The sequence below is a fragment of the Geotrypetes seraphini genome, chromosome 10 (assembly GCF_902459505.1).
Source record: "Geotrypetes seraphini chromosome 10, aGeoSer1.1, whole genome shotgun sequence".
NCBI lineage: Eukaryota > Metazoa > Chordata > Amphibia > Gymnophiona > Dermophiidae > Geotrypetes > Geotrypetes seraphini.
This window is the reverse complement of record NC_047093.1, coordinates 90,703,944-90,731,863: the sequence shown is the minus strand read 5'-3', so window position 1 is coordinate 90,731,863 and position 27,920 is coordinate 90,703,944. Positions and strand designations below refer to the sequence as shown.

The following is a 27,920-nucleotide window of genomic DNA, read 5'->3' as shown; positions in this document are numbered from 1 at the left end:
AAGTTTTGATGGTGATGACAATGAGCTTCCCTTTGAATCTCATAGAGCTAAAGATTACTCCAAGAGCTTTCAGTGTGGAGTTATTAAGCTTATAGATATTCCCAAGAGTCATGAGGAGATGGAGGGAATATCATGGCTACCACTTGCTAGGATTAACAACCACGCTATTGATAACAGCCAAGCAGCCCTGTGGCTAAGCACACATTGAGCGGGGTAAACTCAACACAGTGCAGCAACTGTATGACATCCACAAACAAGAAAGGATTGATCCCTAAAGAATGAATTTGGCAAATGGATTAAGAAACAGATTGAACAGAATGGGAACCAAGATGGGGTCCTGCAATACCCCAACCATCAGAGCTCAACACGTGGATATCAAGGAATCAATTTTCACTCAGAAAGAATGATGCGATAGGCAGGACCTGAACCATTTCATAACAAACCCTGCCCCTATTCCAAGAGTAGATAAGCTGGACAGAATAAACTGAGGGCTGACTAAGACAAAGGCAGCTGACAGGTGTAAATTACAAGGGCAAGTTTACCTGCTGCTGACCTCACCCAAAAGAGAAAGGAGACAAGATTCTGTGATGTGATGTGTTCACAAAGCTGAACTCATTGGGGATGGAGGGAATGGCTTTTTAAAAAGGATTTAAGCTGTAGGAGAATCACCAATCCTACTACCTTTGAGATAAGGGGAAGGTTGGAGATAGGATGATAGTTTACAGAAATGGGTATGTTGGGATTGGTTGTTTTTTTTTAAATATAGACCCAACAATTGTGTTCTTCCATCATCTGAGGAAAGTGACCCTCAGTTAATATTAAGTTACAAAGGTTAAGAATGGAGTCATGTAATCCTAGGTTGGGATTTTTAAGAAGGAATGGGCCATATGACCTAATAAGAACTTTGGTATGGAAAAGAGAAGAAATGGAATTAAAAAAGGTCTATGATAGGGACAAAGTAGAGGAAGGAGGCAAGGAAGATACATTAAATAGTGAAGACAAGCAGCTCTCTGGCATACAGGGGCAGGAAGGAAAAGAGAAGATATGGAGGTAGTGCCAGAGCCAGAACAGCAGTGGAAAAGGTGGAACCTACTGTACCTGAATGTAATTCAACTTGAGCTGCTACAGAAAAAAAGGTGTAAGCTAAATCCAAACAAAAATCCCCTACTCTAACCAGATATGGCTACTAAATAGAGGGTATACTTTAAGTGGCAGCTGTGGTTTTGCATACTGACTCCTCCTAATGCACAAGACAAATGATTTTATAGAATGCATGGCACTGAATACATGTTCAATTGTTTTCTCAAATGAGATAAGATGCTACTGGGGTTTTAGCATTTCAAGCCATTGTATGTTTTCAACATTAGCTCAAACAGTTGTCTTTTTCCATGCTAAGATTTTAACCCTTCCTGATGTACACATTCATATTTTGAGTTTTTGCTGCCTTCTCCTCCCCTGAATTACCTGGAGCTGATGCACTAGTTCAGTGGCTTGTTTTGGGGACTTGAATTCCTCAGGTATTCTTGCATCAGAAGTGGCCAGTTTGTGGGGTGAACCTTCTCCGCTGCTGAGAAGAACTTCCCGGACAATCTCTGCTGGAGACTTAAAGACAAGAGGCGCCTCGGATCCTGATGATTTCACTGATCTGTTGCGTCCTCTAGGGGGACGGTAACTCTGATCATCCTTAGGAAACTTCACACGGGGTCCCACCTTGGAAAAATCTGGTAAAGGATAATTTAGCTGTCCTCGACCATACTTCAGAGAGTCTGTGGAAGGTAAAGGTCTATGCAGAGTTGTTTTTAAAGATTTTGATTGTGCTATGTTCATTTTGGGGCTGAGTGATCTGGACTGCCGGGTATGTTTGGAAGGAAGCACAGCACGGACTGCCCTCTTCAGCTTTTGTACCTGGTGCAAGTAATGGGTCTCCATCTGTTGAGGGACAGGAGATAGTGGAAGATCTTGAGCTTTTTTCTCAGGTTTTCTAAAGGATTTGTTGGGTGACATTTGAGTGTGAGAGAGACTAGCTCTTCTTGTAGACATCTTGGGTATAGCTGCTATAGATTCTTCTATACTGTCAGCATAAGAGAATTCAGGAAAGGTCTCTGCATCAATGCCAGGCTTGTCATGAACTTCCTCCATTGAAAGTTTGTTCTGGAGGCTTTCATTAGGATTCCACATACTGGAATCAGTTAATGGACTCAATGCTACTATTTCCTTCCCTACCTCAACTAATAGTGATTTTGGAAAGGCCATGGTCTTACCAAGTTGACTGATGCTTCCAAATCCACCTGTTGAAGTATTCCCAGAACCCTCATCCAAACCATGGAAGCTTTCTGCTGGAATTATGTATTGATTAGGATAAGTTTCAGAGCCCACATCGAATACATTAGAAACATCTGCATGAGCTTTGGACTGGCCAGGAATTGTGCTTGAAGGCTCCCAAAGTTCCTCGCCACCATTTAATGCAAACACAAGTGTCTTTCTGTATTCTTTGTACAGATCCTGTGTGTCCTGGATGGCTTCAGGGCTCAGTCTGAAGGTGGACTCATAATGCCAATCATAAGGAAGATCTGAATATCCTTCTTCACCACTTCCTGTCTCATCATAAATTTCCTGCCTTTCTGAATCAGCAGAGCTTCCTCTCTCCTGCTCATCTTCAGTCATGTCTAATTGCCTGTCCCTCAGTGGCTGCCAGTATGTTAATAAATTTGGGGCCTCCAGGATCCCATCATGTCCTTGGGTGGCATCTGAAAAGCAAACAGATAGATGGCATTACAACCTCCACAAAGGATATGTAAGTAATTCAAGATTCTCTTCAGTGCACTTCCTTTCAACAGTAACAGGACAGCAAATATACTAACATTTTTAAAAACAGTTGAAAATTAAATAATTACTAATTACAACAGAAATAATGGCGCATTTATCCTGCCACTTTATTTGGTAAAGCCAAATTGAAATTTCTTTCATCATTTCCTAATTTAAGGGTATCTGCAGGTCATGATGCTGCTTATGAGGGGCCGCCGAAAAGTTTTCAGTGCAAACAAAAAAATGGGGCAGCTGGACGCTGGGGGAGGAGCTTGACAAGATGGCGGCTCGAATCTGCACGGCGACATCGTGGCAGACTTAGTGCAATATTCCTATCCAGAAATGGTGAAAAGGAAATCTAAACACCTGGGGTTACTGGGCGAGCAATTACTTCAAGTCGGCCTGATGGATGAATTTGTGCAGCAAGGCCTAAGGACGCAGCAGTACCCGGAAGATGCCTCGGCTGGAGGGGAAGCACTAGCTGAAGCGTGTCTACCTTCCTTTGAAGGTATCAGCTTGTCTCCAGAGGAACGGAGTCCTCCGGCTCGTCCTGAGGCGGTGAAAGTGGAAGTTGGAGCAGTAGGAGAGGAGCAGCTGATGCCGAGTAATATCCAGGACGCCTTCTTGCTTGCCCGGCAGGACAAAGTTCCCAAAGCCGTACGGAAGCAAGGGGAGTGTGCAGCTACATCTAAGCAGCCGCGAGGACAGGAGGATCAGATAAAAGTTGTTCCTGATATATTTGCAGCAAATGCAAGTACATTGGCTTTATCAGGGGGAATCAGAACTGAGTTTTTGCCCTTACTTAAACCTAAAGTCTTCAATTTGGAAACAATTTGGGAGGCTATTTCTAATCTCCAGATTTCCCTGGGAAACCAGATACAGCAACTTTCTCAAAGTTGTACTGCGGTACCATCAGAAAATTTGGACTTGAAGAATAGAGTTTCGGTTTTGGAAAATAAATCAAATGACTGTGACACCAGAATAAATTCACTGGAAACGCAAGCATTAACTTGGGTCAAAGATAGTGTAAGTTTACATTTCAAGCAAGAAATGGTGGAAAACTCCATTAGGAGAAGCAATTTGCGGATTATTTTCCATATCGGCAACAGATATGTTTAAGCGTTACCTCTCTAAAATATATTACTTACCGGTGAGACCTAGGTCTCAAAATCCCAACCAGCAGAATTTATATGCAGATAGTTTGGATGTAACTAATTTCCTAGAGAGGTCGGAAACTGAGACTCAGGTACCAGCTACACTATTAGTACAGTTCACTATTGATTCAGATAGGGAACAGATGTTAAAAATGTTCTTCAAATATAAAGATGTTCCCTTTTTGTCTAATACTATAAGAATGTACCCAGATGTTTCAATTCCAACACAGAGAAGGAAACAGTTTCTTATACCGAGACCAAGGGTGGTTCAGTTGAGGGCAACCTTTGTTCTGAGGTACCCCTGTAAATGTGCAATGATATATAAAGAGAACAGATATGTTTTTATAAACCGCAGCAGTTATCTAAATTTATTGCTTCTCAGGATAGTAAGTAATAGTTAATTCTGATTCTCTAATCCGTTTAGATAAGGAAATGTTCTATGGCAGTTGAGCCTCCTTTTGGTTTTCCTGATTATATATTTTGTTTGTTAAATTTCAGCAATTTCAGCACCATCTCCATTTGATTGTGGACTAACTATATTGTGTATTCAAAATTTTCCTTGAATTATGTGGATTTAATGATAATTTCTAATTTCATGATATTTTTTCTTGTGTTTTGATTGTCAAAATTATAAAACTAATAAAGAAATATAAGTACAAAAAAGCTGGGGCAGTCTCCATTGAAGGCTATACACTTAGTCCAGTGATTTTGCACTTTTTTTATTCCATCAAAAAACATGGAATGAAATAATTGCTGGACTAAGTGTATAGTCCTTGATGGAGACTGCCCCAACTTTGTTGGTTAGGCTAAGAAATTTTTTAATGGCCTCTCATAACCTATCATAGATATCATGAGACAAAGTAAAGACTGATTCCAGATGACACTGCTGAAGGATGTCAAAAGAAGGAAGGGATTTTTTTCTTTACATTAAAGAAAAAGATGATGGGCATACATAGAACTTCCAAAAGTATTTTTGTACACTTCCCCCTCTCCATTCGCAGTTCCTGCACTCGCGGTTTCATATAATCGCAATTTTTTTCTGGGGAGGGGGAAAATTTATAAAACAGTCTTTTTCCTCCCTGCCGCCTTCCCGGCCTTACCTGGTAGTCTAGAGGGGTTTTGGTGCAGGAGCGATCTTCCTACGCTCCTACCCCGTGCAGATCGCCATGAGGAAATGGCTTCTGGGAGTTCCCGTAGTCTCTCGAGACTACGTCGGGAACTCCCTACAGCCATTTCCTGATGGCGATCTGCACGGGGCAGGAGCGTAGGAAGATCGCTCCTGCCCCGAAAACCCTCTAGACCACCAGGTAAGGCCGGGAAGGCGGCAGGGAGGTGGGGGTGGGTCAGAGCCGGATAATCGCGGTTTTTCGGCATTCGCGGTCTGGCTCTGCCCGTATCCCCCGCGAATGACGAGGGAGAAGTGTAATGGGACCTGGGTTGGCCACTGTTGGAAACAGGATACTGGGCTTGATGAACCTTTGGTCTGTCCCAGTATGGAAATTCTTATGTTCTTATGCATACAGGCACATTATCAGCAATGCGGCAGAGGAATGCCCAGGTGTGAGAAAGCCGCGATGGGGCTTGTGCTGTCGACAATGCAGTTTGTTATAAGGCACTGTATTTCGGTCTTGCGGTCGGGGTTCGGATGGGTGGGAGAGATGAGAGCGTCAGCAGGGAGAGGGGGGTGCGCGGCGGTGGCGGGGGGTGGGAGGGATATAGGCTGCAAGGGTTCTGCTGCACAAGGGGATGGGGGAGGGATAGAAAGATACTGCACAAGGGGATAGGTGAGAGGAGAGGAAAGATGCTGCACATGTTGGGGAGAGAAAGGAAATAGGAAGAATTGGGGTAGAGGAGAGGAACGGAGAGATAATCATTGTACATGAAAAAAAATAAGATCTCCCCAAAAATAAAACCTAGTGCCTTGTTTGGGTCCAAAATTAATATGATAGTGTCTTATTTTCAGAGAAACACGTTAGAATTGATATGAGAATTGGATTAGTGAGGTGCACCCTCCAAACCCTGATAAACAAGCCAAGGGTGACCACTTTAAATTAACAATGGTTTGGATGATTGTGGGTTCAATGAAGTTAAGGGGAAGGTTGTGTGAATAAGTTCAGGGTGGAAGTGGGAGATAGGGAGACTTATCTATTGCTGCTGTTCTTTGTCAGGTCCATAGCAAACTTACCAATAGGGTGCTCTCCATCAAGGATGTCATCTCTGGACTTTATGAAAAGGAATTGTTTTGAGTCTGGTGAATTGCTGAACTCAAAAATTCTTTCAGTTTCTGCTTGCAACAGGTCCTGCAAGGAGCTGGGCCTCTCAACAAAGTTGGTGCCATCTGGGAAATCAAAATCTTGAGACTGTGGGTAAGAGCTGCCTTCTTCCTCCAAGCCTGCAATGATGCTTTTGTCCATTGCCAGGGCACTTTGCTCATCCATGGTGATGATCTGTTTTTCATCCATATACCTCTCAAAGTCCTCCTTGTCAACATCATCTTTGTCCTCCCACTGCCCTTGCCCAGCATCATCACTGAGGTTTTGTTCTTTCTGCTGTGCCAATGGCAGTAAGCTGCTCATGGCATGTGCCCTCAATGATGAACTTTCTGGCAGTGGGACAGAAGACCTTTCACTTCATTTTGTCTATGTGGGCTGGAGGATATGGGGAGAGTTCTTCCCACAGGAATGTGAGTCAGCAACTTTGATAATCTCACTCAACGTTGTGACATTCTACCTGCAGCTAAAGACAAAAAGAAAGCATCAAGTCATAGGTTCCACTCAAACAGCTCTTGTCAAAAGCACAGATCTGCAAACAGAAAAGTTCCCATCTGAGGCACTCTCAAATGTGCTTAAGATTCCCTTGAGAGGTTCCATGACACACTCTACATCAGGCCTTCCCAAGACATTTCAGGCAAACAGATTTAAGAATGAACAGATTTATAAGATCTCATCAGATGTACCCAGGACTCTCGGGCAGTATAATTATTTATTACCACAAGTCTACAAATCTAAGCGGTTTACAACATTATTTTTATATATATATATGGAACAAATATAACATTAAAACACTACTCTTCAAGACATATAGAGGGGCATAATCGAAAAAAAAACCCATCTAAGTCCCTTTTTGGCCTAAGTAGGCAACAGGGAAATGTCCATTCTCAAAAACACGTCCAAAATGTGTTTGTTTGTTTTTTTCCGAGAATGGCCTACCTGTACATTTAGGAGTTTAATCGCACAGACCGCCAATATATCTACCTTTAAGCCCCCCCCCCCCAAATTTCCCAAGTCCCAAATGCCCAAAACAATACCTTTTAGGCGTGGGAGGGACCAGTCCTTCACCTAAAAACACGATTCTCTAACTGGTGTCTGTCATAAGCGCTGGTTAGAGAATCATGGAAACGTGTATCCTCCCCCCACCCCCTGCAACAATCACAGCAGGAGGGATGCCCAGTCCCTCCTGCCCAGTATTCACTGCGACTCCCTAGCAACAATCACGGCAGGAGAAACTCCCAATCCCTTCTGCCGGACAACCCACCAAACCCCTGAAAATTTGCTGGCAGGAGAAATGCCCAATTTCTCCTGTCAACACCCCCATCCCCCTCAAAGGTAGCCCATCCAGATACCCCAAGCCCACCCCCACTGGACCCCCCCAAGCCCACCTGGACCCACACCTAACCTTGTTTAAATGGCCGGCCGGACAGGTCCTTCCTGCTTATGGCTGGCAGACCCGCCTTCACTGGAATGGTGGGCCTGCACCGAGTGCTTAAAGCCCCTTCTGTAGGAGGGGTCTTAGGCACCTGGGACAACTGGAATCTTAGCCTATCTCCCATGGCATTCTGGGATGTACTAGGAGTGGCCTAAGATTCCGATTGGCCAGATCCCCTAGACCCCTCTTATGGGGGGTGGTCTAAGGGATCTGGCCAATCAGAATCTTAGGCCACTCACAGTGCATCCCAGAATGCATTGGGGTCTACGATTCCAGTTGGCCCAGGTGCCTAAGGCCCCTCCTACAGAAGGGGCCTTAAGCGCCTGGACCAGTCAGGGCCTTAGGCCCCTCCCCTGTGCATCCAAAGATGGCCATCTAAACAAGGTTAGGGGAGGTCTGGGTGGGGTTGGGGGTATCTGGGTGATCTTGGAGGGGGTCCGGGTTTGCATCTCTCCTGTCGGCAAACTTTCAGGGGTTTGGGGGTGTGTCTGGCAGGAGAGATTGGGCATCTCTCGTGCCGCGATCATTGTGGGGAGATGGGGGGTTGCGGCCGGTATGGGCAGGAGGGACTTGGCATCCCTCCTGCTGCAATCATTGCAGGGGGAGTCGTGGCGGGGGATTGCAGCGAGTGCGGGCAGGAGAGACTGGGCATCTTTCTTGCCAGCAAACTTTCAGGGGAGGTGGGGAGTGTTGAATGGAGGGACTGGGCATCCCTTCCTGCCGTGGTCGTTGTGGGGGGGGGGGTGTCACAGTAGGTGCAGGCAGGAGGGACTGGGCATCCCTCCTATCGCGATCATTATGGGGGCAGGAGGATGGGTTGCCTGGGCCACTGAGCTGATCATGGCAGCAGAGGATGTGGTAAAAGTGGTTAAATGTAGCTGTTTGGACAAGTCCCTGGAAGAAAAGTCCATAGTCTGCTGTTGAGACAGACATGGGGGAAGCCACTGCTTGCCCTTGATCAGTGGCATTGAATGCTGCTACTATTTGAGTTTTTTCCAGGTACTTGTGACTTGGATTGGCCTTTGTGAAGATGGGATACTGGGCTAGATTGACCATTGGTCTGACCCAGTAAGGTTATTCTTATGTTCTTAAGATAAACAGGAAGAATTTGCAACTAGAGATGAGCCTGTGCTAGTATGCATTCAGTTCATTAATGTACCTTACAAAACTTAGTCCATTGTTAAATCAATTTAACATGCATTAACCTATGAATTAACACATTTAGAAAAAAAAAGCTTTTTTGTTTAAATAAGTGTGAAATTAATAAAATTGTTTGAAATTTTCAGGAAAAAAGTCCTGTGACACATGTTACCAGTCAACTGATCGCCGAGCTCAATAACCAAACATGGTATGTTGAGAGGAATCATGCCACTGCACTCTGCTCAACAGCAGCAACATTATCTTAAGAAAGGAGGAGCAAATGAAAGGACTTTGCTAAAATTCTTCCCTACTCTACACATAGCAAAGGCCAGTAACACCTGAAAGACCCAGCAACGCAGGGCAATCTTCCTCCATGCAGATAAACTTACCAATTCTTAAGGGCTTTTCAGCTTCAGCGTCTGTTGCCATGATGTAACCATAGTAACTGGAACTGATGCTGCTTTGGTAATGTCTGTCACCCAGAGCCAAGTGACTCCTTTCTCTTTTTAGAATGACTCAGACTGACTGGCCAGTTTATGGCCTTGTGGTTTACAAAGCTTTCTTAGGGCTCTAGCACAGAGCTTTCCAAACTATGGGTTAAGACCCCAAATGGGGTCTCAAATCCTGCTTTTGAGATCATAGCCTAGGTGGGGTCTCCATAGTTATGTCATTATTCTGTACCTCCATCTGCATAATTTTGTTTGACAGCAATTTTGGGGTCACAGGCACAAAAAGACTGGGAAGCACTGCTCTAGTCTAAAGTTTCCTAACCTTTTCAAGGAAAGGTACACTTCCAGTAAGAACAATGTTGAGTCACAGTGTGGACATGGGAGAAAAATTATATATATATTTTTTTTTTATTCAATTTTTTCTATACCATTCTCCCAGGGGAGTTCAGAACGGTTTACATGAATTTATTCAGGTACTCTAGCATTTTTCCCTGTCTGTCCCGGCGGGCTCACAATCTATCTAATGTACCTGTGAATATGACCAATAGAAGAGCTAATGAAATGCTGAAAGCTCCAGATACTGAAAGGACTCAAAATGGAAGCCTAATGGTCAATGCAGTGGGCCAAGAACCAGAGGGAACAAGGTTTGATTCCCCCTGCAGCTCTATGTAACCCCAGACAAGTCATTTAACCCTCCAGTGCCCCAGGTACAAAAATACTTAAAGATTATGAGCCCACTAGGAACAGAGAAAGTACCTGTATGTAATAAGTAAACTGCATTAATTGTATCACAGAAAGGCAGTGTATTAAAAATCTCAAACTTAAACAAAGGAGGCGGCTTAAGAGGAAGGAAAAGGAGGTGGTTGTGTCTGTAGTGTGTGGCCCAGATATATATGCCCTGCCAACTGCAAGTTACTTCCATACCCCAGGACTCATGATTTTCATAGCATGGGTGACTACATTGTACTCAGAACGGAGCTCCTTTACCACTGTGGTGTCTCTTGTTACTGGGAGATGCTGAGAGCAGAGCTCCAGGGCTGATCAGGACCAGAGCATCAGGCAGTTGTGGCTCTTCTATGGCACGTCAGATTAGGTCTGGAGGACTACCAGAGTGCTATGATACACTGATCAGAAAACACACAGTTTCAACTTGCTGATATATTACCAAAAAAATAACTGAAATGAAGACCTAACCGCTGAAGGCCAGCTCAGTCCTAGACAAAAATTCTTATCAGCTTGTAAGGTTTGAGGAGGGGATGCAATAGACAGGGTATACTTGAAGTTCAAATAATTCTAAATGTAAAAGAGGGACATTCTGAGAAAAAATTCCTGTTTTCTACTATATGATTTCTGCTGGTAAACTTAATATTTCAGGACAATCAGAGGCAGCCATTGCAAAGCCTGACACCAAGCCAGTGTCTCTCAAACTGTGTGCCAAGGCACAGTTGTGTGTCCCGAAGAGATTCTGGGTGTGCCACAAGAGATTTCCAAATTTTATTTTTAAAGATTCCATTCATAAGTATACACCAGAACAGGGGTGTCCAACCTTTTGGCTTCCTTGGGCCGCAAAAATTTTTTCTGGGGCCGAACACTAACACTAGCTGATGAGCCAAAAAAAGGTTTAGCAGGTCCCAAATTTGCAATCACTAATATAGAAGATGTACATATCTAATAATAAACCTTCATTAAAGGAACACTGTGGAGAGGAACCCAAAAAAGCAGTAATACCCTGACTGATTGATCCTCCACGTGCACTGCTGACAGTGGGAGCAGCCACAGGCTTCCGCATCCCCACTCTGATGAGCAGGGATGTGTGCTCCTGGTGGTTCCCATTCACTTCTATTACAGCTATGGTGAGCCTCTTCAGAGTCGAGCCTCATCAGAGCAGGGATGCTGAATCAGCTGTCAGCAGTGCACGTGGAGGATCGTTTAATCAGGGTAAATATTACTGCTTTTTTGGGCCTCCCATTTTGAGCTTAGGCTCCATCAAAATGAATATCTCTCCTGCTGTAGCTAGTAAGGATCCCCAAGCCTCACCAACTGACAGTCACCTCCTCCCCCTCCAACTCCCCCAAGTTCTGCAGCTGGCAACAATATTGCATTGCTTCTGCCTTCTTTCCTCCCTGCCCCCCTCCTTGGCTTTCATGCATGCATGAAAGCAGGGGCAACTTGAGGATATTGCCATTGGCTGCAAAGCTTGGAGATTTTGAGTTGCCAGACTGGAGGAAGACGTCTTCAGTTAGCAGGGCTTGTGAATCCCCACTAGCTCAAGTATTTTTAAATTGCACTAAGGCAGGGAGAAACTTTGGTGCCCATCCACTAATTTTGGGCTCCAGTCCCTCCCCCAAATCAGCTGTATATGACTATGCCACTGAATACAAAAATAATTGTGATGCACATATCCCAAAGCTAACATATTCCAGTTAATAAATTCAAAATAAAACAATTTTTTCCACAAGCAGATGCCATGGTACTAGAATGACAACAGGCAGGAAGAAGGAGTCACAGCAGAGACTGTGAGAAAAGAATTGTATACAGCTGATGATATTGACTTGTCTGTGAGGTTTCAGTCACAGACAGCAGAGGACTGAGTGGGAAATCAAGGGAAGCATCTGATTGCACTTCCAGCGACAGTAACTAAGAAAATATAGGGAAACTGAGTTTATACAAAACTAACTAAATAGTGAAGTTGACATGATACCGAGTTACACTATGGCTCTCTCATAAAAAAATGTAGAGAAAACAACAACCCACAAACCCTTACAAAAACCATTTAAAATCGAAGCAGCAGCAAACTGAAACAAACTGGATGTGGGACCTTCCCATACTTACCCATGGCTGCCAGCCTGTCCTCGCTTGACATCACTTCTTCTTCCAGGGCAAAGCCAGCAGCCAAGGATATGTATGGGAAGGTCCCACTGCCGGTTTGTTTCAGTTTGCTGCTACTGTAGCAGCAGTGGGGATGCTAGGGGGCAAACTGGTGGATGGGGGGTTAGAGAGAGGGCAGACAATGTGGGGTGGGGGAGAGAGAAGGCAGATGCTGATGGATGAGTATTAGAGGAGAGAAAGGGGGCAGGTGTTGGATGTGGGATGTGAGAGAGAGGGGAATAAGCTGATGGAAAAAGGGTGGGTAAGAGAGGTGATAGACACTGGTGGAAGTGGAGTGGGAGGAGACAGAGAGTGCAGAAGCTGGTGGAAATGGTTTACAATGAAGAGAGAGGAGGGGTGGATTTTGTATATAAATGGGAAGACAGATTCTAGATAGAACAGGGTAGAGAGATGGTAGATGTCAAGGTTGGGTACAGAGAGGAGGGAACGAGGGTAAGTGAAAGGTAAGATTCTGTATGGAAGGTGAGGGGAAGAGAGGGAGCAGACATTGTATGGAAGGGGAGAGATACAAAGAGGATGGAAATATTGATGGACAGAAGATGCTGCATGGAAAGGGATGGGGGGAATAAGCTATATAGGAGGAGGGAGACTGAAGCCTGGATAGAAGAGGGGAAAGACAGGAGAGAGAGAATAAAAATGGGAAGTGAAAAGGAAGGGGGCAGACAATATGGAAGGGGGATGATATAGAGGAGGGAGATACTGATGGAAGGGGAGTGTGTGGAGATGTTAAATGGAATATAAGAGAGGAGACAGACCCTGTATAGAAGGGGTAGATGCTGGATGGCAGAGGGGAGAGATATACGAAGATATGGGGGGGGGGGGCAGAAAGAAGGGAGATAATGATGTAAGGGCTGATATAAGGGGCAAACACTGTAAAGAAGGGGAAGAGAAAGAAGGCAGTTATTGAAAGACTGGGAACAAGGGGAAGTAAAATAGGAGAGCCAAGGTGAGGGAAAGAGATGGAGAGCTGCTGCAAGACTGAAAAAAAAAAAAAGAGGGAACTAAGACTAGATAGTAAAAATGAGTTAAATCTGGACAGAGGGAGAAAAATAAACTGAAAAAAGTTGAACAGAAAAGGAGGAGAGAAAAATCCTGGAAAGAGACAAGATGGAAGAAAGCAAAAACTAGAAAAGTTAATGGCCAGACAAAGGTAGAAAAAATAATTTTATTTTTAATTCAGGATAAAGTAGTATGGTATAAAAGTTAATAAATATAAATAGAAAATAGAATTAAGATGATATCATTTCATTGAACTAATTTTTAATACATTTTTGACCAACTGTCAAGAGACCAAAACCTCCTTTCTCAGGTAAGGACAGCTTACTATCTTGACCTGGAGAAGAGGTGTTGGCTTCTGAGACCTAAATAAAAAATGTTTTAAGTCCTTTCAATAAAATACCTTATTTTCCATTTTTAATTCTTCATTTGTAATGTACAGTGGATATAATACCTTCAGAGTAACACAACAGAAAATTTTTCCTCACAATGACTCAGTCCTTTACTCGCAAAAAAATGTTTTTGCTCACATGAACATAAGAATATAAGAATAGCCTTACTGGGTCAGACCAATGGTCCATCAAGCCCAGTAGCCTGTTCTCACGGTGGCCAATCCAGGTCCCTAGTACCTGGCCAAAACCCAAGGAATAGCAACATTCCATACTACCGATCCAGGGCAAGCAGTGGTTTCCCCAGGTCTCTCTCAATAACAAGACTATGGACTTTTCCTCCATGAAATTGTCCAAACTTTTCTTAAAACCAACTATGCTATCCACTCTTACCACAATCTCTGGCAACACGTTCCACAGCTTAACTATTCTCCGAGTGAAAAAATATTTCCTCCTATTGGTTTTAACAGTATTTCCCTGTAACTTCGAGTGTAATTTTTGACAGAGTGAAAAATCAATCCACTTGTACCTGTTCTACTCCACTCAGGATTTTGTAGACTTCAATCATATCTCCCCTCAGCCGTTTCTTTGCCAAGCTGAAGAGCTTTAACCTTTTTAGTCTTTCCTCATACGAGAGGAGTTCCTTCCCCTTTATCATCTTGGTTGCTCTTTTCTGAACCTTTTTTTTTTAGTGCTGCTATATCTTTCTTGAAATAAGGAGACTAGAATTGAACCCAATCCCCCAGGTGAGGTCGCACCATGGAGCAATACAAGGGAATTATAACATTCTTAGTCTTGTTAACCATCCCTTTTTAAATAATTTTTAGCATCCTGTTTGCCTTTTTTAGCTGCCACTGCACATCATATTGGCTGCGATGAAACTCCATTCTTTTTCTTGGTCAATAATCCCCAAGGTACCCTAGCATCCGGTAACTGTGATTCAGGTTATTCTTCCCCTTAGAGGGAACATTGGCCAGTAGTTTCATTTATGCTTCACCTATAACTTATATGTGCTATGCAAACAGTGTCTCCACATTCTGCTTGGCGCAGCTGTCAACCACCCACTAGGCGCCATTTGTAGAATCGTGCCTAGTGGCACCTAACTCAACTTAGGCGCCAGTATATTAGGCCAGGTTTTTCTTGGCCTAATTTACCAGTCCCTAACCTTGACACTCACTGGTGCCTAAGGTAATCCACAAAAACTCCATCCTTAAACACATCTACTTTTTGGGTAGGTGCCTCGATGTAAACACCTACATGGTGCCAATCGAGTTAGGCGCCTACTCGAAAATTTTTTTTCTTAAATTATTTTTTTTTAATTGTTCAATTAACAGCGCTGATTGAACTAATTAAAAAAATTAAGGCTCCCTTTTATCAAGCCGCGTTAGGGTTTTTATCACCAGTTCCTATGGTAAAAGCTCCAATGCTCAAAGAATTCTTATGAGCATCAGAGCTTTTACCGCAGCAGCCGGCGATACAAAACCCTAACGTGGCTTGATAAAAGGGGGCCCAAGTCAGGTGCTCAGATTGGCTGGGCTTTCCAATCTAGATGTCTAACGATAGTCTGCCTATCCATGCCATCTACTATCCCTTCCTCTCCCTTAAAAAGCCAATGTACTTATCCCAGGTTTTTTTTAATTCAGATAAAATTTTCACCTCCACCACCTCCATCGGGAGGCCATTCTATGCATTCGTCACCCTTTCCATGAAAAAGTATTCTCTGAAGTTACTTCTGAATCTGTCCCCTTTCACCTTCATCCTATGCCCTCCTCATTCCAGAATTTCTTTTCAACTGAGAGAGGCTTGCCTCTTGTGCCATTTATGTATTTAAATATCTCAATCACAATGGTTCTTAAGCCAGTCAGGTTTTCAAGATATCCATAACGAATATGCAAGAGCGAGATTTACCTATAAAGTAGGTAGTAGGCATGCAAATCTCTCTCATCCATATTTCATTATGGATATCTTGAAAACCTGACTGGCTGGGGGTCCTCCCGGACAGGTTTAAGAACCACTGCTGTATCATATTTCCCCACTCTCATCTTTCTCCCAAAGTATACATACTGAAATCTTTAAGTCTGTCCCCGTATGCTTTATGATAAAGACCACTGACCATTTTAGTAGCCATCCTTATTTATATCTGCGTCTCCAGATTTGTACACAATATTCTAAATGAGGTCTCACCAGAATCTTCTACAGGAGTATCATTACCTCATTTTTCCTACTGTCCCTTTCTCTCCTTAGGCATCTTTCTAGGTTTTGCTATCACCTTTTCTACCTGTTTGGCCACCTTAAGATCATTACATATGATCACACTTAAGTCCCACTTATGAACAAAAGTTGTTTTACCCCTTAAACTGCACCGTTCCCTCGGGTTATTGCAGCTCAAATGCATTACCCTGCAGTTCTTAGCATTAAAGTTAGTTGCCAAATTCCAGACCATTCTTCATGTTTTGCCAGGTCCATCCTTATGTTATCCACACCATCAAGGGCATCTACCCTAATACAGATTTTGGTATCATCCACAAAAATGCAAACCTTAGCAGAGAGCCCTTCAGCAAAAATGTTAAAGCCCAAGCCCAAGCACCAAACCTTGTGGTACACCACTGGTAACATCCCTTTCCACTACGCTCTGTCACTATTCATTCAACCCAGTCCTAATCCCATTATATGTATATTCAGCATTGCTAACTGTACTGTATGTGTAGCAGTGCTATACGCAATCAATTCTGGGACATCAATTAATACAGTAGTTCCTGCCACTGGATACTGTGCTGATCTACATACATTTATATATTTTATCATTCCATGCATTCTAGAAGCACTGGACCTGCTTATGCCTTCAACCATCAAAACCTCTAAAGAATGGAATTTTTTATTCACTTGAAGAGTGATAAAGCATTTTGACAATAATACTAAGGTACATTTACAAACGCCACGTCACTTCAGAAATAAACTGGACAAGCGTTTGGAAATAAAATCTGATAGAAAGATATTAGTATGTACATATATACATGGCCACAGGCTAGGAAAAAGTGCCAATTCATCGACTCTGCACCAATTACTACAATAGTGGGTCAGGCAGAAAAATTCAATCTACACTTGCCTTCCCCTAGATTTTTTTTTTTTAATGTGTATCTCACATTACAGTAAAACCTTGGTTTACTAGCATAATTTGTTCTGAAAACATGCTTGTAATCCAAAACACTTGTATATCAAAGCAAATTTCCCCATAAGAAATAAGGGAAACACAGACGATTCGTTCCACAACCCAAAAACTTTAATACAAAATACTATACGTACTTGTATTGCAAGACCTCGCTCATTTAGAACAGTCACTACACTCCTGCAGCATCAGAGAGAGAAGAACCATCGGCTCAGTTGTGATGATGTGACGCGTGTATACTGTATGTACTTGTATTGCAAAACATTGCTTGTATATCAAGTTAAAATTTAATAAAATGTTTTGTTTGTCTTACAAAACACTTGCAAACTTAAGTTACTTGCAATCCAAGGTTTTACTGTATAAAGTATAGATATTCTAAGCTGGTTCCAAATAAATACACATGGGATTAAAGCAACTAAAAAAACATACAGAAACAAAGTTGTATACAGAATAGGACCTTAAAAAAATCCATAAAACCAGCTTAAGAGCTGCTAGAAGAAGACTGGGATCTTTGGTACTTCCCAGATATGAAGTCATTTAGCAAGCAAAGATGTACATAACTAACCCTCATCACGGAACAGTCACTCTTCCAACCCTCCTCTAATGTATCTTTATCCCAAAATTCGAGCAGCCCAGTCAGGCGCCCAGTTACCTTTATTAAGCATAAGTTGAATTGACTCTCTAAAATCGTTCATTCCCTAACCTTACCCGTTTCATGAGATTTATCCTCTGTGCACCAGCGTACCTCCATTAACAGTCTCCCCCTCCCCTCCCATTTTGTAGCACCCACTGAGATCACAAGCTTTCTTTAAAGATCGCAGTCTACAGAGAGTATAAGAAGTTTTGCAGGCAAGGAGAGTTACTTCATACACAGATACCGGTAGGATTATGTCATCTTTACCTCTTTCTTAATAGAGCGTTCCCTATAGCCGAGGCCTGCTGTTCTCCTTCTCCACCAGTTCTCTGGCACTTCACGGGCAGAGAAGCCTTTGCTTAAAATCCGCTGCTCCTTTCATTTTTGTTTTCTTTCTGACTCACTTTCTTGTCCTGCCATCTCTTGGCTGCTCTCGCAGCAGAAAGAAGCAGGACTGCAGCAGACTGGATCTTTCCTATCTCTCACCCCCTAACTTTGAAGCAGGAAGAGCTAAAGTGAATTTCCTCTGGGTTCTAAAACGTCTTTTTTTTTTTTTAACCCTGTGGCGGCCTCCTCCATATGCTGGAACCGATGGTCCTCCTTACCAGGGCTCTCTACCAGTATACGGTTCAGAAAATATATGCATATGTGCTTTCCCTTCTCCTCAAGGGCACGCCTGTTATAGCTCTAATATCTGGTTGCTTAAAAAAGAAATCTTTGATTTTTATCACATGAAAGGAAAACTTGAAGCTCCTACACCAAACATTATAACTGTGGCTTCTGATTTTAGGTTTTAACCGATTATGGAACTCCTTTCACATTGTGCAAAGAGTTTTAAAAACTGCCTTCTGTACAATACAAAGCAGAAGGGGAGCTTGATTCCTAAACCAAGGCCTTAGTATGAAGAAATTAATAACATGCTTGGTGCCTATCTCTCATGAGGCAGAAGAAACTGACCCAGAACGCTCTTGTACTCTCCAGATATGGACCCTAGTCCTAGGTATTTATGAATTGAAAATTTATGTTTATTTTCTAGATAATTACCACTAGGTATATACATTTAGTTAAAACAATATTTCCACTTCCCGTGATGTGGGCTAGTGGTTAATAATATTTGTTTCTATAATTATTTATAAATGTTTAAGACATTAGAATTGTTTCTACCTGCTTTTCTTATAAGTTTTTGGGAAATATAAATTTCATAAAAGCAAATATTTGAAAAATACAAAACATTCCTCATGCCATTTTGTGGTGGGTTTTTTTTTGCCTGAAACGATAGCAAATAAAAACAAAACTCCTCCCCCCCCAACTCTTCTTAATGTATGTTGTTTTTCAGGAGTGAACACTAATATTGTTCTTAAAACAGAAAAAAACACCCCCCTCCCCAAATAAAAGAAAAATACCCATACATAATAGAAGAAACTAAACAAAACTAATATATTTTGGGCTTTACACCCCAACTAAATTAGGGGTTCTCCGAGAATAAAAAATTGTGGGTTTTGCACCACAGGTGCTACTGAGGGGTACCTTTTTCAGTAGAATCAAGCATCATTTGTGCCAATCAGAGCAAAATAAGCCAAAGGAAGGGTAAGAAAATTTCTACCACAAATTTACATGAAGTGCTTCTGTGAGCATGTTGAGATCGGGGGAGGAGAATAAGATATGTAAGCACCCAACAAAAAATAAATAAAGCAGGCAGAAATGTCAGTGGAATTTGCTTGAACATGAGAGTAAGAACACTCTCCCAGGCAGGTGGTGCTAAAGCCACAGTGTAATTAACCCATGGGTGGTTTGAAAACCACCCCATAAAATTCAGTTATTCAGATATTTTTAATCAACAGCTTATCAATGCTGCCTTGCCTCAAATTCCTTAAAAAAAAAAAAAAAGGCAAGTCAGTAATCCAATGACTGCAAGGGGGTGCTGACAAGTTCTCAGACCAAGCAAGAAGAGACTGATGTGGATATGGTTCAATCAATCAATGATCTGAAACAATGTGAAAATAAATAATTTTGTTTCTGTAAATTGGCACGTCTACAGTGGCACAATAATGCTCAGAATTTAGGAAGTTCGTTGGTTGGGCTGAAAACTTTTCAGCGCCCCCTCATATAGCAAGGAGCTTCGTACAGGAAATTCTGTGACTCCTCTCTTTCAGAGTCTTTTACAAAGCCTCCTTGGTAGCGATGTTGCCATGGTAAATGCACCAAAACCCATTCAATTCCTATGGTAAATGCACCAAAGCCCATTCAATTACCACATCAGCATCACTATCACATCTTTGTAAAAGGGGTCCAAAGTTAGCTAACCCCTATCTGTCTCTCACTTCCTACCTCCCACTGTCATTCCATGAAAGTGAAGCATGTGACTTAACCCAGGGGTGTCAAAATCCCTCCTCAAGGGCCACAATCCAGTCGGGTTTTCAGGATTTCCCCAATGAATATGCATGAGATCTATTTGCATGCACTGCTTTCATTTTATGCTAATAGATCTTATGCATATTCATTGGGGAAATTCTGAAAACCCGACTGCATTGCGGCCCTCGAGGAGGGACTTTGACACCCCTGACTTAACCTAAAAATTTGATAAGAAAATTGTACGTCCATTATATTTTTAAATTTAGATCCTGGGGAAAGACCACATTCTTTTTTTTTTTTTTTTGTATATTCTTTATTCATTTTTAAATCACATTTAATAAGTGGAAAACAGAATAAATGAAAAGTTCTATTTTCCAGGCCTAGAGTATCTAAATGACAATGCCATTAGTAGGCTGCAACTAATAGTTTCTCCTTCTGCTTACTTTACCAGAATGCTCCAGGTCATGACTCTTGGGCCAGTCCAGATTTTGTGTGCAACAATACTCAACATAAAGTTCTATTTTTAAGTTCAAATATTTTATTGAAAAGTCTGCATATATTCGAAACATAAGTAACAAACTGAAATACAAATAAATATTCAGTCAAACATAGGGAGAAGCATGCAAAATTAATTATACAAATAATTTTCTTTTGTTCCTCAGTGGAAAAAAGAATGTATTGGACAAATAGAGTTCCATTGGAGACCAGATTTGTTTAATTTTCTGGTGGAGATTGGGGTGGTTTTTTTTTTTCTGAAACCTTTAATTCAAATTTGTGTATTGCCATCAGAAAATGTCATTCAAATTCTCAGCATTTTTCAAGGACCCTAAAATGAAGTGAATAGCACTCAATATAATTATGTCCAATAAAGGCTTATTAGATTCATGACTTGTTACAGATGGCAGGGTCAATTTTAAGATAATTACAGGGAATGAAATTAGTGTTTTGATATTCAAAATGTTTTATATAGTTGACCAAATTTTATCCCAGAATGATTTCATTTGCAGGCATTAAAACATATGGGAAAAGGTATTTCAATCTTTATTGCAATGCAAACACATGTTGGATACTGCAAGTCCTACTTTCCATTTACTGACTGAGGTCCAAAGTGTTTTATGTGCCATGAAATACAAAGATTGAGTAAGACTTGAAGAACAAGTTGGAAAAGAATCTACATACTCTGGACCAAAGTATTGCTAGATTGCAGATTATTGTCTAACAATATGAGTGTATCTTGGGTATCCTTCAGTAATTTACATCTTTTCAATGGCGCAAAAGATGAATCATGAGTATCGTGAGCAATCCAATGTGCTCCATATCTTAAGAGAGAAGCAGAATGGCACAAATGGAAATCAGGGAAGTTACTACCATCCTGATCCCTGGGTGCCTTTAAGGTTTTTAATGCAATTCACAGGGACTCATTCCACAGAAATTTGGAAAGTTTGGAGTCAATTGTTATATAAAATTCAAGAGGGCATTTTCCTGGAAGAATCAAGATAATATAAATTGATTTGGTGTCTCACAATGAAAGATTTAGGGGTAACCATTTGGATGTAGATTCACTGATGATAGAAATTATTTTCTTAGTATTAAAAAAGCATACCCCCCTTTTATCAAGCTGCGCTAGAGGTTTTTAGTGTGGGCCGGAACAGCGAATGCTCCGACGTTCATAGAATTCCTATGAGCATTGGAGCCCTTATCTTGCCAGTCCACACTAAAAATCTCTAGTGCAGCATGATAAAAGGGGTGAGGGGAGTTAGTTCGTGATCTTTAATTTAACAATATTCCCAAGTAGTTCAATTGCAGTTGGGACCATTTGAACTTATTAATGTCAATGGAAGATTGGGTATTGTAGATATTCAAGGGCACAAATACTGACTTATCCAAATTGATTTTGGCTCAGAAAAACTCGATAATTTGTCCACTGTAGTAATTAAATGTTCAACAGAAAGGGATGGTTCTAGAAAAAATAATAAATGATCTGCATATGCAGCAACTTTGTTTCTGTATTAAGGGTGCTAATTCCTTTTATGTTTATTCTGTCAAATAGCTTAAAGGAGTGGTTTTAAAGTTAGAGAGGAAAGGGGATACCCGTCTTGTTTCCCTGCCCAGAGGGAACAATTGGGTAGTTATCTAATATAATAAAACCCTAAGCCGCGCATGCGCACTCCCACCGGCAGAGCAAATCAGGCCAGTAGAAGGCCGCGAAGCAGCGTGTTTAGAGTGCTGCGGCCCCTGCTGGAGTAAGGACATTTGTTGGGAACACGGGAAGGAGGAGGCAAGGGACTAAGGGAGCAGAGGGCTGAAATATATTTCTTTCAGCTAGCATTTGACGACAGGTAGTTCTATAGAAAATGAACTGCCACTTACTGGGACAAGCCACTGATTTTCTGGAAATGATGCTGAAAATCTTTACTGACTGTTCTGGCACTATCAAGAAGAATCAACATGAGAAAGGTCTCCACGAAGATACCAAAGGCAAACAAACAGTGCTGATCATCAAATGAAGAGGTGAAATGGTCAGCAGATTCATTCAAAAATCTTTAAATGGTGAGAACAGGACCCGATATGGGGGCAGCTTTGGGGGAGGGGGTGTGCTGCGAGGCAGACAGCTTTGCTTGGGGGCGGGAAGACAGAAGGGGGGCCACGGAGACACAGTCAGGGAGGAACTGGAGGGGGAGATGGAAAGGGAGCTGCTTAGGGGGAGGGGTATGCTGGGAGGCAGACAGCTTTGCTTGGGGGGAAGACAGAAGGGGGGGCCACGGAGAGACAGTCAGGGAGGAACTGGAGGGGGAGAGGGAAAGGGGGCTGCTTTGGGGGAGGGGTGTGCTGGGAGGCAGACAGCTTTGCTTGGGGGGAAGACAGAAGGGGGGGCCACGGAGAGACAGTCAGGGAGGAACTGGAGGGGGAGAGGGAAAGAGGGCTACTTTGGGGGAGGGGTGTACTGGGAGGCAGACAGCTTTGCTTGGTGGGGGAAGACAGAAGGGGGGACACAGAGAGACAGTCAGGGAGGAACTGGAGGGGGAGAGGGAAAGGGGGCTGCTTTGGGGGAGGGGTGTGCTGGGAGGCAGACAGCTTTACTTGTGGGGAAGACAGAAGGGATGGCCACGGAGAGACAGTCAGGGAGGAACTGGAGGCCGAGAGGGAAAGGAGGCTGCTTTGGGGGGAGAGGTGTGTTGGGAGGCAGACAGCTTTGCTTGGGGGAGGGGGAGACAGAAGGGGGCCACAGAGAGACAGTCAGGGAGGAACTGGAGGGGGAGAGGGAAAGGGGGCTGCTTTCTAGCACCCGTTAATGTAACGGACTTTAACACTAGTTAACTAATATACTAGAATGGGAGTGTTGATATAAAATATGTATCCAATCAGTGAATCCTTGACCCATCTTGAACCACTCTAGGAACTGAAATAGTTAATTTGATTGAATGAGTGGTCCATTCTCTGCATCTAGTGAGAGAGCCAATTAAAAGGTTGTTTTTCTGTTATATAATTGAGAATATAAAATACCAGCAACTGTAGGTTAATCACCAATGTATTTATTATTTATAAAACCTATTTGATTAGCAAGGATCAGAGTATGAAATATTTTGTTAAGTCTGATGATCAAAATTTTTGTTAGTATTCTATAATCTGTAATTACTTGTTTTATTTGGATCATGACCTTCTTTATGGATTAGTACAATTCTGGCATCCACCAAATTGAATTGAGTGTTTGGATCTGAATAAAGGTCGCTACAGTTCATGGGGCCAACGTTCACTGAAAAGATTTATAGAATTCCAAGGTATAGCTATCGGGTCCAGAGGCTTTATTGATAGAAAGGCATTTACATTACATTACATTACTGGCTTATATTCCGCCTGTACCTTGCAGTTCTAAGCGGATTACATCAGAAAGATAGCTGGACATTTCCAGGAAGAGAAATACAATTAAAGAAGTTGGACCTAGTACAACAAAGAAGATAGCTGGACTTTTCCAGTAAAAGGAATACAATTGAAGGCGTAAGGTCTAAAGCAATTTGGATGAGATGATTCTAAGAGGGAGTAAGAGGGAAAAGGGAGGGATTAGGACATTTGGGTGAATTTCTTGAATAGTAGGGTCTTGATTTCTTTGCGGAAAGCCTTGAGGTCAGTTGAAGCTGTCAGTAGGTTGGTGATGGTGGGATCCAATTTAGCTGCATGTGTTGCTAGTAAGTTGTCATACATCTTTTTGCGTTTAGTTCCTTTAAAAGGGGGGTAGGAGAAAGGGGATTGGGTTCTCCTCTGTCTGGTTGAGAGGTTCTTGTTTAGACGGTTGTTTAGGTGGGCGGGTGCCGTTCCGTTTAATGTTTTGAATAACATGCAGTATAGTTTGAATTGGATGCGGGCTTGTATTGGAAGCCAGTGTGAGTCTAGGAAGGCGTTGGTGATGTGGTCAAATTTTTCCAAGGGAATAGATCATTCTGAGGGCAGTGTTCTGCACGGTCTGTAGTTGTTTTATTAGGTAGGTGGGACAGGAAAGGTAGAGGATATTGCAATAATCCAATAGACTTAGGACTAGGTATTGGACTATGAGTCTGAATTGTTCTTTTTCAAAGAATTTTCTGATTTTGCGAAGGTTGCGCATGGTGAAGAATGCTTTTTGTGTGATTTTGTTGATTTGCACCTGAAGAGTGCAACCTCTGTCTACTGTTACTCCAAGGAGTTTGAGAGTGGGTTGTAAGGGATATTTGGTGGTTTTTATTTCTAGCTCAGTTATAGAAGGGGTTTTGTCCTTTTCAAGCAGTAGAAATTTAGTTTTATCTGGGTTGAGCTTCAGTTTGTGCTCTGTCATCCATTTTTCCACTGCTTCTAGAGTTTTTTCCAGGATGCCTGATTTAATTGTAAGAAAAATTTCTTTAATGGTAATATGGTCTCCCAACATCAATTGTTGACTAGGTGTGTAGCTTGCTGCACGTGAAAGCATTTCAGTTGGAATAAGTACTCAAACAATTTGACAAACTCCTGCTCAATATCTAAATAAGGATAATCCTTGCATTAGCATCATGTATGGATATATTATTTGATGTTTTATTCCTTTGAGATACTTCAAAAGTATTTTATCCTGCTTTATTATTTCCAGTGTAATGGTCTGATTTAAGAAGAAATAGATCATGACCAGCTTGTCAGCTATTTTATTGTATTCATATTTATTACCAATAAGTTCAGTTAAAACTTCTTAAGAATGTGAGAACCGATATTGATTAGTTTGTTCAAGAGTTTATGGCTCCAAATGATCTTACTTTTTTTTTTCTCCCAGGAAAAGTAGCTTAAAATTTCACCCATAAGGGATATTTTATAGGATTCCCATAAAAGAACAGTAGTTAAATTGGGAGGGAGAGTTATGGTGTAAAAAAATCTATTGTAATATGTGATATAAAATCATCATCTAATAAAAGGGTATTATTAAATCTCCATTGAGCTAATTGTGACTTTTCTAAATCAAGATCATGCTCTTATAACTCTGAGTACTGATCAGACAGTATAATCAGTAAAACCTGTGAATTGAAGATGTTAGTGGACAAAGACTGGAAGATTAGAAAGAAATCAGTTTTCGACTAGGAGTCATGTGGGGAATAATAATGTGTGGAGGGGCATTTTTGAAAGGACATCTAAGTCCAACTTTGGACGGTTCCCTCAAAGTGTACAAAACTGGACTTCCAGAAGGGTCCATTTTCGAAAATGATAGACGTCCCAATTTTTTTTTTTTTTTTTTTGAAAATCATCTAATTGGACATCTTGGCCACCAGGACGTCCAACTAGATATCCAACCTCAGGACGTCTAACTTTATTTCCCATTTTCAACCACAATACCGTCCAAGTTGAAAACGTCCAAATGGGCTTCATTTGGATGTAGGAGAGGTTTAATGGACTGGCCACACAGACATGCCAACAGAAAACTTGGGCACATTAGAAGGCACTAATGTGAACTTCACATAAACTGTGCCAGAAGTACATCTCACTATAACCCCTTTATAATGTATGGTGAGCCCTCCAAATCTCCCCCCAAACTTACCCACTTGTCCACCATCCCAATAGTTCTTATGGCTGTAGGTGGCACCTATATGGCAGTATAGTGGGGTATTGGTGGACTCACACTTACCACCATAAATGTAGTGGTTAGAGTGGCTTATGGGCCTGACTCCTTTCTTTGGTTCACTAGTCCACTTACCTGACTACTTAAGACACTTGTATGATGCTGTACTAGGCTTTTCCATACCAAGTGCTGCTGTTCTAGAGCCAGGAACAAAAGATTAGGTTCTTACCTTTGCTAATCTTCTTCCTTGTAAATCCACACTTTATTCCAGGACCAGTGGGACGTAACAGAGCAGTTCCAAAAATTCAGGGTGGGACTGATGAGCCCGCTGGTAAAACAGAGGCACCAAAACCTGCATCCTGCTTGGCCGCTACATCGATCCTGTAAAACTTGGTGAACGTATGCTAGATAGATTGTGAGCCCATTGGGACTGATAGGGAAAAAACTTGAGTCCCTGATTGTAAAACCGTTTAGATAAACCTTGATAGGGGGTATATAAATACCTAATAAACTTAAACTAAACTTGAGGACCAGGCAGCAGCCCTGCAAAACTTGTCCAGAGAAACAGCCAATGGCTCTGCCCAAAAGGACGAAACATCTCTGGTAGAATGAGTCTGCACCACGAGGGCCAGAACAAACAGGTGGTCAGAGAGGCAAAATTCATCAGTGACCTCCAGGTACTGCAACAAGATTCTGCACATGTCCAAGGACCACAACACCAGGTCCTAATCTCTCGAACCAGAGGAAGCAAGAACAAGAAGGCAGACTTCCTGATTCACATGGAAAGTGGAAACCACTTTGGGAAGAAAGGAAGGAACAGTGCGCAGCATCACACCGGAATCCGTAATACGCAGAAAAAGGATCCCAGCAGGAAAGAGCCTGAAGCTCTGAAACTCTACAGGCTGAGGTAATAGCCACCAAGAAAACTGTCTTGATCATGAGATCCATAAGGGCCACCTGCTCCAGAGGCTCATATGACCGACAAGCCAAAGAACGGAGAACCAGGTTAAGATTCCAAGTCAGACAGAGAAGTCACAACAGAAGTCTAAGCCGCAGAGCACCTCGCAGAAAACAAGCAACATCTGGATGAGATGCCAAGGCGCCCCTCAGAGAAGGAGGGCCCATACACAAAAGACCAGCAATCTGCACCCAGAGTGAAGCTACCACTAGGCCTTTCTTCAGGCCATCCTGTAGGAACGCCAGGACCTGAGGGACCAACAGAGCAGCTGGATTCACCTGTCGCAGGTCGCACCAGGCCTGATAATATCTTCAAGCCTTCACATAGGGAGCCACTCTGGGATTTCCTTTTGCTGTGTAGTAACGCGGCAAACACAGCTAAAGGTCACATGCTCAAGAGCCATGCCGTTAGACCAAAGCAGTCCAGATCCTGCATCACAATTTGATCCTGTGTGAGGAGGCAAGAATGACAAGATAGCCGGAGCCCACGATCCTGCTGAAGCCAAACCAAGTCGGCATACCACGGCCACCTCAGCCAATCAGGTGTGGCCAGGATTACCAGACCTCCATGGGCCACTATCCTTCTCAACAGACGCTCTATCATGAGCCATGGTGGGAAGACATATAGTAGACCTTCCTGTGGCCAGGGCTGCACCAGAACATCCAGGCCTTCGCTGCCGGCCTCGTGATGACAACTGAAGAACCGATCTGCTTTCTTGTTGGCCACAGTTGCCATGAGATCAAACCTGGGATGCCCCTACTGATTAACTACGCAAATCGAACACTCCTTGAGACAGAGACCACTCTCTGGGATCCAGAGTCTGATGACTGGTAAAAAAAAAATCTGCTTGAACGTTGTCCACTCCTGCCACATGCGCCGCTGACAGCATCACAAGATGTCTTTCTGCCCACCAGAAGAGAAGCCGAGCCTCCATGCTCAGAAGGGAGTTCTTGTGCCCCCCTGCCAATGTGGCATTGTCAAGAAGATGAGGATAGCTCAAATGATGGAGACGACACTCAAAGTGGAGATGAGCCAGCCAAATAGCCTAAAGCTCCAAGCGATTGATGGACCACTTGTGTGCTGAGGGCACCCACTGCCCTGAATAGGACAGTTATACACACAGCTCCCCAGCCTTTAAGACTCATATCTGTAGACAGAATCACCCAATCAGAGATCTGGAGTGGAAGGCTCCTGGATAGCGAGAGGAGTCACAACCACTATACTCGATTGTTCC

General features: G+C 42.5%; 1 protein-coding gene across 4 annotated transcripts in view; it reads right to left on the bottom strand.

The window, feature by feature from the left end:
* The window catches only part of AKNA (AT-hook transcription factor), a 193,256-nt gene that overhangs the window by 129,576 nt on the left and 35,760 nt on the right, over nucleotides 1–27,920 (bottom strand). For 3 of the 4 annotated variants that reach the window (XM_033960081.1, XM_033960078.1, XM_033960080.1), the window contains exons 2-3: nucleotides 6,145–6,695; nucleotides 1,465–2,747 (exon numbers count right to left, since the gene is read on the bottom strand). In XM_033960081.1, coding sequence (XP_033815972.1) covers nucleotides 1,465–2,747; nucleotides 6,145–6,535 — 1,674 coding nt within the window. In that variant the 5' untranslated portion in view covers nucleotides 6,536–6,695. Of the gene's footprint in view, nucleotides 1–1,464; nucleotides 2,748–6,144; nucleotides 6,696–17,594; nucleotides 17,821–27,920 lie in introns of those variants that run through there. The other variant, XM_033960079.1, reaches the window with a different exon arrangement.